This window comes from Helicoverpa armigera, chromosome 8 (genome assembly GCF_030705265.1).
Source record: "Helicoverpa armigera isolate CAAS_96S chromosome 8, ASM3070526v1, whole genome shotgun sequence".
Classification (NCBI taxonomy): domain Eukaryota; kingdom Metazoa; phylum Arthropoda; class Insecta; order Lepidoptera; family Noctuidae; genus Helicoverpa; species Helicoverpa armigera.
In genome coordinates, this window is record NC_087127.1 from 8091754 (window position 1) to 8103964 (window position 12211).

Sequence of the window (12211 nt, forward strand, 5' to 3'; positions counted from 1 at the left end):
ATACCTATAAGCTACCATATTCCTTCACCGAAAATATTTTTAAAGTTATACGCTTAGCAATGAGCTCTAAATTTATCTATCTCTAACTAAAATGTTCTTCATTTAAATTAACCAGGAAATCGCTATAGCAACTACCAAGTATAAAATCCAAGTTATTAATTTTCGACACCCACTAACTTTGATTTCAATTTATTCGTGCTGAAATTCAAGATTTATGAGTAAATACTTAGTCATGATTGTTTGTGAATAAGGAAATAGTATAATAGAAAAATGCTGTGTTGTTTTAAAAAATATATCCTAGATAATCTCAGAAACAAGCAACTTGCGCGAGGTAAAGCGAGTATCTCTGACATTCCTGAAAACTTTGAAAAAAATACCTTTTGTTCCTTTTTTTTTTTTGAAAAGGAACGCCACAAGTTTCAAACAGTTGAAGAACGGAATGTTTTAAAACCGTGGCCATTATTTAATTGTAAAAAATATTGTTTATAGTATTTTATGTACCGAGGTTTAAAAAATCCAGTGGTGTATTATTTTCAATGTTTTTTTTTTAATTGAAAAATCATTATTTGCAATTAAAATAAGTAATGTTTCAGTCATACATACGTCAAAGATATGCGTGAAAAACATTTCTTGGCAGTCGAGTAACTATAGGAACTTCTATGCACAAATATAAAGAGGAAAGATTGTTCCTTTGTTTTGAAACTACTGAACTGATTTGAATAATTCTGTCATTTATTAGAGACTGTTACAGGCTACTATCTGGGAGCTATAGCCGTAACATTTAAACTCTTATCAAATAAGGGGAAATCTTAAACAACGCGAAATATCATACAAAATCATATTAAATTCTCTTTTTACGGATAAACGCGATACCGGTCTGTGTTCTTTAAAAAATATTATTATTTTTATAAACCAAGCTAGTGGCCGACTCTTTCATTTTATTTACTCAGCACAAAATATGTTTTTCTTTGCAGTACTTAAAGTCTTTAAAGGAATACGAGAAACATTTACTTAAACCTTTGAAGTTACATCGGCAAAGGTCGCAAGAAATACTGAGAAGAGAAAATAGCTTAGCATAAATACATTACGTAGTTATAGTGGGCAAAGGACCGGCCTCTCGAGTATGAGGGCGCGGGTTCGATTCCAGGTCAGGCAAGTACCAATGCAACTTTTCTAAGTTTGTATGTACTTTCTAAGTATATCTTAGACACCAATGACTGTGTTTCGGATGGCACGTTAAACTGTAGGTCCCGGCTGTCATTGAACATCCTTGGCAGTCGTTACGGGTAGTCAGAAGCCAGTAAGTCTGACACCAGTCTAACCAAGGGGTATTGGGTTGCCCAGGTAACTGGGTTGAGGAGGTCAGATAGGCAGTCGCTTCTTGTAAAGCACTCAGCTGAATCCGGTTAGACTGGAAGCCGACCCCAACATAGTTTGGGAAAAAGGCTCGGAGGATGATGATGAAATACATTACGTAGTTTCTGAGGATACCTAACCCCTGCTTCAGAGTAGATAATTAATGTTCATGTAACTTGCTTTAAAAATACAAGCAAACGGTACTCTTTTATTAAAAGAAATCGCCATTATTTTATTAAAAGAAAGTAGATCAATTGATGTCTTTGTAAAAATACTTATAAGTAAATCAAAGCCAGCTAACGATTTGTTATGATTTCTAACAGCTGTTGTTGTGTTACTTTGAATTTATTTACATATTTGAACGAGCTCATCACATAAATAAGATGGAAGTAGGTATATGTATTTACTACGGGACGCTGACGGGAACTAGTGCACTCGTAACGTATAGCTTTTTAAGCTTTGAACGTAAACGACATTCTTTTGTCACCGAAATAATTTCGCCTCGGGCAATACGGTCTTTACAAAAGGCTAAGGAAAAGTACAAAACTTAAATTAAAAAGAGTACAGTCTAAAAACTAATCACGAGATAACAAAGTTACTAGAGTTCTGGTTTACCAAATAAACTTATACAGATTTCAATAATCCTATTTCAATCTGACAGTCTTTTCATCGTTGTGGCATATACATATAATACGAATGAGGCTCTATACCTAAACAAACAAAGTATTAGTTCCAGCGAACAGATTCATATTCAGCTACTAATATTAAAACCATGTTCCCATGAATCTCGCATTAAATGATCCAATAATATACTAAAGATGAAGATGTGTTTCCTCATGCGTGAATATCATATCGTGGAACAATTCCATTGGGAAAGAGCACCTGTTAATAATCTCTGCCGCAATAAATGAATAAAGTTACGTACAGTCATGTTGACATATAAAATTGTTAGGATTAAATGACAAGCGAGAACCATAAAGTCATTACTAGTTAAAAAATATATTAAGTATCAATAAAAAAATGGAAAACCTACTCATCCTCCGAGCCTTTTCCCAACTATGTTGGGGTCGGCTTCCAGTCTAACCGGATTCAGCTGAATACCATTGCTTTACAAAGAGCGACTGCCTATCTAATCTCCTCAACCCAGTTACCCGGGCAACCCAATACCCCTTGGTTAGATTGGTGTCAGACTTACTGGCTTCTGACTACCCGTAACGACTGCCAAGGATGTTCAATGACAGCCGGGACCTACAGTTTAACGTTTTGATGTGTTCACCTACTTATGAAGCTACCTACGTAGAAGTTCAATACGTGATTCTTTGCAAGTACGTGCAGAATAAAATGTCTATATCATCGGTTTATTTATTAGCACATTCCTCATGTTTTGCCAAGGTCTCATAAAACCACGTCATTAGAAATTGAAGTAAATTCAATTGATGGCTCATAAATCAACCAAGTTTTAAATAAAATGTCAGAAGATAAATTGGCATTGAAAAGGTCAAACTGGCATAACTTTTTTTCTAAAGATCCGATGATAATATCCCCGTCGAGATAAGAGTTCCATCACTTTCAGTTCTAAGACATCTCGAGTGATGTCTGGAATCCATGTAAGCATTCTAATAACTTGTTCCACTTACCTACTAATCAAAACAACAAAAATAAATTAAACAAAATATGGGTAAGTTAAATAATGTTTATACGGAGTTGTTTTGATATAATCGAGGGCATTCACCCAATAGGTCACTTAAGGCCAATGCGAGTGAAGCAATCTATATTTTTGTGCAATAATCTTTATTTTGCACGGTTGTTGACTGATTCTTTATATTATCGAATCGTCAACTTATTTCATTTTATACGTTTTGCTAACCTATACATAACTTTAATAAAATGAACAGTTATATTCCATTGGTAAGCGATGCTTTCTAGATGAGTAGTTGGCCGCATTTATAGCAGGAAAACCATCGGAAAACATATCTTCCATTTATCTTGACGCCCAATTTACTAATTAATATTATATTATTGATGTTAGCAGCTCCTATTACGACACTTAATTTACCTTTATTGGTAACTAGCCGTTTTCCCGCGATTTCACCCGCGTCCCGTGAGAGCTACTGCCCGCACCGGGATAAAATATAACCTATGTTACTCGCAGATAATACAGCTTTCCAAAGGTGAAAGAATATTTAAAATCGGTCCAGTAGATTTAGAGTTTATCGATTACAACCAAACAAATAAACAAACAAAATTTTCCTCTTTATAATATTACTATAGAAGTATAGATTTTCCTACCTCACACGATTAGATTAGGTCCAACATTAATGAGGTTTATTGAGGAATTCCATGAGTTCAAGCTACACCACTGTCTTGCCTTCACAGAGGAAATTAAAAGAACTAAGTAAAAAAAAAATTCATAATATGATACACACCTATTGCTTAACCATATGTCTGCATTATAAACAGTGAAGTGGTTAAATCATCTTCAAAAAGCAAATCATTAATCTGCAATTAAAAAGTTATTTCTCACCTGCTAACCGAAGGGTGTGTAATTTCCTAGGCCCCGTCAACAGAGAGGACTTGATATGTCTGAGCATGTTCCATCGAAGGTCCATCTCTTGGAGCTCAGGCATATCCATCACGATCTCAGGAGGCAGCTCCCACAGTGACATCAGACCATGGACTGCGAGTTTCTGTTAGGAAGAAAAATACATTGTTAAAATTGATACTTACGTAGTTCAATTGATTTCAAGAAATAATGTCTTTTCTGAGGCCAAAGCCCTATGTGTCTCTGTATGTCTTAATTGCTGTAACTGTTTAAGTTTGAGATTTCGACAAGCAGCGCCCATAATATTATGGGTGTACACATAATCTATTACAAAAAACTTAGATTAGAGATAAAGATGCAATGAGTGTAATTTAAAGTCTTGATGTGTAATTTACCTTCATTTCTATGAGAAGAGACCTGTGCCCTAAAAAGGGACAGTAGCAAAGGGTTCAGAAACTCAGCCTACCTATTTCTTAACAAAACTCGCTTACACATCAAGTATATTTTTATCATATTTATGTAAGAAACTTATTACCAGTAAATACAAGACTATCATCTCCAGGGAAACGAATGTTCATTTCCCTCAGAAAAATATTCTGAAGAAAAAACTATTTCATATAGGTTACGGCGATGTAGATATATCTATAGAGGTATCGAAACAAGTACCTACATAATTACTACACTACTACTACTACTACAATCTAAATATATAAAACTCAAAGGTGACTGACTGACTGACTGACTGACTGACATAGTGATCTATCAACGCACAGCTGAAACCACTGGACGGATCGGGCTGAAATTTGGCATGCAGGTAGATGTTATGACGTAGGCATCCGCTAAGAAAGGATTTTGATCAATTCTACCCCCAAGGGGATAAAATAGGGGATGAAAGTTTGTATGAAACTTTGTCAAAACCGATCGGACTGAGACTTTGCATGCATAAAGCTACTATGGCGTAGGCAACCCTTAAGAAAGGATTTTGATAAATTCCATCCCTAAGGGGATAAAATAGGGGATGAAAGTTTGTATACTTCTTAACGCGAGCGAAGCCGCGGGCAAAAGCTAGTACTTACATAATTATAAATTCTAAGGAACCTTATTGTGTTTTTTTTTTCTTTTAAGCGTAAGTAGTCTGGTAGGTTTATTTTGATACCTCGTTGAAATAAAAACAAAAGACAAGCAACATGTGATATACTGCATCCTACTTCTCACGTATGTATCTACTTCATAATTTTGGCTACAATCAAAATTGGACCATGTACACAGTTAATTGTAGTTCATTTCGCAATGAAGATGAACGGTATGTGAGTCACATCGTCATGGCTAAACAGTCGTATTGCGAGCTGTTTATTCTGTCCAATTTTGAGTTCCAGTGGATCCACATACCTACCCACGTGTTGGGCAGATGTGCATATCATTAGACCCAAATGAAAACTAAAGCAACATAAACGACAGTTTTTTTTTTTTTCAAAAAATTGTTTGTGAAGTAAACACTGAACAAAAAAGTGTTTTGAGAACGTTTATTTCCACAGAGGAAATTCACGTACTTTCTAAATGCATTTCGATATTATCAACGTTATGCAGTTTCAAAGGTTCATTGGTCGAGCGAGAATAGATAAAAAAAGTTTTTGCTGTAAACAATCACACGTATTCAATAAAACTAGTATTCTGTCTGATTATACAAACAGATACATCAATTTTATTCAGATCGTTTGTGTATTTACTAGCGTACCTATCAAATATTGACACTTGATTAAATTAAGAACTTGTTTTGGACAGAGTTGTAGGTTCCTTAACTCTCATCATGCCCTCATCCCATCACACAAGTTGGTGCTGTCTTCTTCTTCTTCTTAGCGTTTATCCCGACTTGTGACGGGGTCCGCTTTCCGTATCTTCTTCTTCCACTGCGCTCTATCCTGGACATCTTCCTCTTCGAGTTCGCAGATATCCCTCTTTACGACACTCAACCACCGCAGTTTTGGCCTGCCTCTGCACCTTTGACCGGGTATATCGAGATTGAGTGTCGCATTGCCGATGTATTCAGGTGGTCTCCTGTTTACATGTCCGTACCATCGCAGCCGTTTTTCTTGTATTTTGCTGTTTGAGTTCATAATTGCATATTATCTTTGTAAGCGTACGCTCAGCATCGCTCAGTAGTAGCCAGTACGTAAGGGCCAAGCCATTCAGTCATACAGTATTTTTATAGTATTTTATAGTTTGTAAATATAGTATTAGAAGTAGAATAGTAAGTTTGTATTTAAATGTATTTTAAAGATTCAATTAATAAACTATAATGAAAGTTAAAAGCATAAAGAGCGAATACGTACCAAAATACGAATTAAGATTTTTATTATGCACCGCCCGGCAGATTGTTGCACATTCTTTATCGGCCATTGCCCCTCATGCGTCATGCCATGCATTTACGCATCATTTACGGCGCGGCTTGTTCCTATTTACTCCAAACCCACCGTTTTCTGTTAGCAAAGTTTTCATATATTCCTTCCACATGGCTTCAAAAGATTTTGTGTATCGGAAGCAAAATATTTTCTTATATTTTGGAGCTCGGGAGAAGGTTTTTATTATTTTTAAAGTATTGTTTTGGACCCGTTTTGGGAACGAATTTGTAGAGCAAGTGGGAACAAGCCTACGGCGGGCTTACTGCGTATTAATTTGATTGCAAAAAAAGAAGATATAAAGCCAATGAATTAAGTTCCACGAATCAATAAATATTTATGAATAGTTATATACTTTTAATACTTTATAGTATGGTGAAGAGTTAATTAACAATCATTTCAAAATATGAAACTGTGATATCTTAAAACATCAGCATTAATCGCTAATGCTACTAGTTCATATGTATATGTACATGTATATAAGTAGTATATTCATACATCGGCGAAGATAGAAACAAGGCTATTTTGTGCAGCCTTTTCTCAGAACAAGAATGCTCTTTAAACACTCTATAATAATGTCGGTACACCTTTTTTTACACACGGTCGGTTAGCCCCATGGTAAGTTATTAATTAACTTGTGTTATGGGTGCTAACACAACTGATAGACTACATATATACATATTTATAAATACATATCATAACTCCCAGACCACGGCCAACAAGCATGCTCATCACACAAATGTCGACCGAACCGGGAATCGAACCCGGGACCTCAGGTTCGGCGGTCCGGCATGGTGACCATTGCGCCATCGAGGTCGTCAAGTCTATGCTAGCAAATTCCTAGAACGTTCCTGGTAGCAGTCAGCAAGTCCAAATTGAAATGACTCATGAACCCATTTCAAGGTTCTTACAAACCTGTATTGTTTTCCAGTTAAAACCAGATATATCTTAACTAGTAAATTGAATTCATTGGCGCTTTCTCCGTAAAACGAATAAACGGATTTAGAAAAAACATTTGAAAGGGTAGAGAAGAGCTCTATCTCTTAATTAAACCATCGTTGCTGGTATATTATTGGAAACGAACATAGATATTTATTAAGTCGATTGAAATTGCATTTTTCATCGAACTAGTTGGAAACTTTGTACCTTTGCAAAAAATCCTTAATGCGATTATACTGAAGGTAATATCAAGTGGACCACCCTTCTTTTAAATGCCTAAAAAATAATAAACAAATTCACTCCACAAATACATATATTTTAGATTCATTTAAAACTAAATAAGGCCATTATTTGCCTTGTAAATATATAACCTTGAAAATAATATTTTTTCATTACTGATCAATGACTAAACTCTTCATTGCTATTAATATACGTTTCGATAAAATATAACTTTGAACTTTATCGTTCGGGATTTAAGATACAATTTCTAAAAATAGCTAATGAAACATACATGTACGCACACAGACAGACAAACAGCTATAGATAGAAACACACTTTATAGTACAGAAGTAGGTACGGAATAACTCTTTGAATTCTTATTTTTCTTTATCCCCAAAGCTCCAGCTTAGGAGTACAATTTGTGGTAAACATTTTGCTCTCGTCTCTAACATTTTTATTTTATTACCAACGTTGAACCTATAAGCCAATACAAAATTACGCCATGTTATAAAGACAACCAGAAAAATAGAACCCTTTTTTTTTCGAAGTCAAAAATCATCAAATGACCCCTCCCGCTGTGGGTTAGCAGCGGTGAGGGAGTGTCAGAGACTTACTGACTAAAAACCGTCGTGTTCCGTCATAGGCCTTTTATGTAAAAGGGCCGCGGTATCTCTTTCGAACAACCCGCAGCCCCGGCAGGCCTTGGCCTTGCTGGGCCCCGCTGGGGTTGCTGACATCTCTTTGAGGAGCGCGTGGAACAACGCGCGCCGTCGACACGGGAAAATAGAACCCTTAGAAACTCAAAATTAGAATGTTGATGTGATCCTGAGTGTGATTTCAAATCTGTCGGACTCCCCCTGATACAAAAGTGTAGTTTATGTCTATTATCCAAATACACCGGTTAACTATTGAACCTATATGGAGTTTTCTAAAAAAACGAATCTGTAAAATTTTACCAATCGAAAATTAGCTTTCCTCTAAAGGGATAAGGTTGCAAATCGGTTGAAGAAAGACAATAAGGTAGGTTGATCTATTGTCTGTACTTAAACGAATAGTATTCACCATGTATTTTTACACTATTGGTGCAGTTCAGAAGCTCAAACATATCAGTAACAGTAAGTAATCATAATCTCGCTGATAAGAGAAACACTTTTTATATTAAACTTGTAATAGGCTTGTTCCATATTTTGTTGTTATCACATAACGTACTTATGTATTATCAAGCTGCGATAAAATTTGAAGGATAGGACTTTAAATAAATGTTAGTAAGCCTATTCAAGTTAAGTACATATTTTTGTAGTTGTATAAAGCTTTCTAAAATACATGTTTCAATTTCATAAACCTACTGTAGTGCAATGGCAGCCGGGACCTACAGTCTAACGTGTCATCCGAAACACAGTCATTGGTGTCCAAGACATACTTAGAAAGTACATACAATCTTAGAAAAGTTGCACTGGTACTTGCCTGACCTGAATCGAAACCGCGCGCTCATTCTTGAGAGGTTGGTGCTCTACCCACTTGGTCACCACTCAGCCTTTACAAAAACATGTTTTGTACTAGTTATTACTTAAGGCTCAGGGCAGCCTAACTTAACTACCGGTAACTCGAGCGTTAACACAACATAACTATTTGATATCTCTAGCTCAAACTTAGTGTTTATGGAAGAAAATTATAATCTGAATAGGCTGGCCAACTGTCAGTTTGTATTCTTAACGTAACTCTCGTGCATAAAAACGGCTGAACGGATTTGCTAGACGGTGAAGCTTGATAATAAGAATAAAATACAGGCTACTTTTTTATCTTTGCAGGACAGTAGTTTCGTCAGGAAACTAGATAAGTGAATTGGTTGGCGAAAACTGGTAGACAAAAAAATCTAAACATATACTATAATCGTAAATTTAACTATAATTCGTCAACATTGAAATTTAACCTTTTGATCTGCCCACTCTTTTCTTGGTTTTATTTTTTTCTTGTCCTCTAAAAATACCCTTTCGTGTGCACTGTCAATGGGCATGGAGCCTTAGGAAAACTCCTTAACTTATATCCCAGTTTAAGGTTTTTAATGTGGAGTAAATTATAACGTTAGGCGTCATCACGAATCACATACGTTTCGACAAATATCTGCCAAACAATCACAAAGCGTACATAAGTATAAAATACATGTATATATAATATAGGTACATATATTTTATTAATACATGTGATCTTCAAGCGTATTACGTGATTCGATATCTGACAAGTTATATTATTATCACGATTTGTCGCTTTCAGTCTATTTTCCTTCTTCAATACAAATAATGATGAAACATTATTATTAAATATGGAAAAAAATTATTTTATTGTAACATCTATGTACTTACAACCCTTGTTTGCAAAGAAATAAATGATTTGATTAGATTTGAGTATTCTAAAGCTACTTTTGTCAAAATCCGCAATAACAGATACTTGCCTCAATCTTGTTCACAGCGCTGAAGTGTCCTTTAAAGCTCTTCAAAGTGGTAGAATTGATGAATTCTAAGAAGACCAGCTCAGGGTAGTGGTACTGAAGGCGGGCGACGTTTAAGCACTCTCCCGGCCAATTCACCAGCTGCAGAGATGTGATGTCGCGTCTGTAGCAATCATAAAGTTTAGTCTTTGGTAACAGGGTATCACTACATGCTTAGAGTGTTTAACACTAAAATTAGTGCGCGCAATTTGAACCTTACAGGAATTCTTAACGAACCTTAATTTACATTATTTTTGGCATAAAGTTACATTTTTGTTGGGTAATCAGATGTGAAAATCAGCGTACTTTGAAAACTACGCCACATAACCGGATAAAAAGTAGCTTAAAGCCTTCTTCGATAAATGAGCTATATCTAACGTAGTTCAGTAGTTTCTGAGATTAGCGCATTCAAGCAAAACAGCAAAGAAACTCTTCAGTTTTATATACTTTAATATTCTGCCATTGAAGGTGAAGAATTTATAGGAAGGTAAGCATTGTACCGTTGTGTGTGGGAACACCTTTGTAAACCTTTTCGAGTATCACTCCTATTTACATAAAATGATTATATTTTGGCACGGACTGATATACCTATTTAGACATTGTTTACAGAATTAGCTGACCCACCCTATAGAATACACCCCTTAGTTACCCTCCACGAACATAATGACCTAAGTAGGTACGTATATTTTTTCAAATTTTGCAATATACAAACCGATATACAGTAAAAATATAACCTATGTTTTCTATACACATAGAAGATGAAAGATATAATTAAGTTAAAAATAAAGATAAAACTACTTAGAATCGTCCTTGTGTACGTACGTACTTGATTTTTCATGAAATTCTCAAGAGAATTCGAAATAAATATTAAAGCGATACTGGAGGAAATGAGGATATTTCTATGTTCAGGTCAGACAGTAAGAAACAAATCGTGTTAGGGTTTACATTTTTGTACCAACTAGTGTATTTGTTACTCGGATACCATTAAAATGTAGTTCAAAGTAGGTACATATTCCCCAAAGTAATTTAAAAAAATAATATAGAAAAATTAACCCAATGAAAGCAGTTAAATCTTGTATTTCGGGAATGATATCTATATTATTTCATGTTATACGATTTTAAACATCAGAGTACGATATCTTACAAACACAGGTATTGCACGACTATACCTACTCCCTCTTATTATAAAACGCGGTATCAAATAAGTATCGGCTTTTGTACTACCTTTAATCCACCTTTAAGTACGACCTTGAAAAAACGTTATTACAAAACGCAGTTTATCGCAAGTCCTATTACTATCTGTAGTACAAAACATAAACCATCGAGCCCCCTAGTTTAACTGCAGTACTTAGTCGACAAACGTCAAATTCCGACATTATTTACTTTTGAGGTTATTTGTTTTGTGATGAAAAAAACGAAAGTGGATATAAATATGTGTGATTTGGAATACTTGGATGTGTTAGAATACTATTGAGAGTGTCCGGGGACCCAACAGAATGCGTCATCGACAAAATCTCTTCAAATTACCTGACGACAATTTTCGATATAAATATCGATTTACGTTTTTCGAAATAATAGTCAATTGAATGCATGATGATAATCCAGGATGATCCTATGATGCTCAACTGGGCTCGCCATAAAGTAAGTAGCCTTTACAGTGCAAGTAGGTTGCCAAAACATCCTAATTAATTGTATACGAGTCAAAGTTTTTATTATGGATGTTTGTTTATGTTCCACGCATAAACTACCACATAGATTTTGATGAAACTCCGAAAATATATCAGATTATCATACAGTCTACTGTTTATTTTCAGATTCAAGACTATTTTGGCGTTTTGCACGCCGTATCTCTGCCAGTAATATGCAATGTTTGTAAAAGACTGGAAGCTTGCTAAAATGTACAAAAATGCCTAGATGAGAAAGGGAACAAGTTTGTGTGATGAAGAACAGTGTCCAACATGTATCAGTGCATTTGACTGTATAAATAGACATCGGAATAAAATATAATTTTCTACTTTTATGTTGTTTCATTTTCTTTTGGTAATTTAATGCACAAGATATTCTTTGTGTAAGTTATTGTGCACTTAATTTTGAAGAGGTTCTAATTAGATGCACAACGTCTTATTTAATCATTTAAATCGGGATGAAAATAATCCAAATTATTTCTAACCTAAAAACAAAACATAACTCGGATACGCGCGCTGACGTTCCGTTATACGCGCAAACTCGATAGTTGTTTAAAAGAGAATAATTGGATCATGTATATCGTTAAAA

The 12211-nt window shown here is 35.1% G+C and overlaps 1 protein-coding gene and 1 long non-coding RNA gene across 2 annotated transcripts in view; one reads left to right on the top strand and one right to left on the bottom strand.

Moving 5' to 3' along the window:
- LOC110374766 (protein singed wings 2) overlaps positions 1-12211 on the bottom strand; it is a 48917-nt gene that overhangs the window by 22168 nt on the left and 14538 nt on the right. Inside the window, exons 3-4 of the mRNA XM_021332626.3 lie at positions 9902-10061; positions 3881-4043 (exon numbers count right to left, since the gene is read on the bottom strand). Of these exons, the coding sequence (XP_021188301.3) occupies positions 3881-4043; positions 9902-10061 (323 nt within the window). The remainder of the gene's footprint in view (positions 1-3880; positions 4044-9901; positions 10062-12211) is intronic.
- LOC135117251 (uncharacterized) lies at positions 11105-11957 on the top strand. Its single transcript, XR_010276740.1, has 2 exons — positions 11105-11578; positions 11752-11957. It is a non-coding gene; the product is annotated as an uncharacterized LOC135117251 (long non-coding RNA).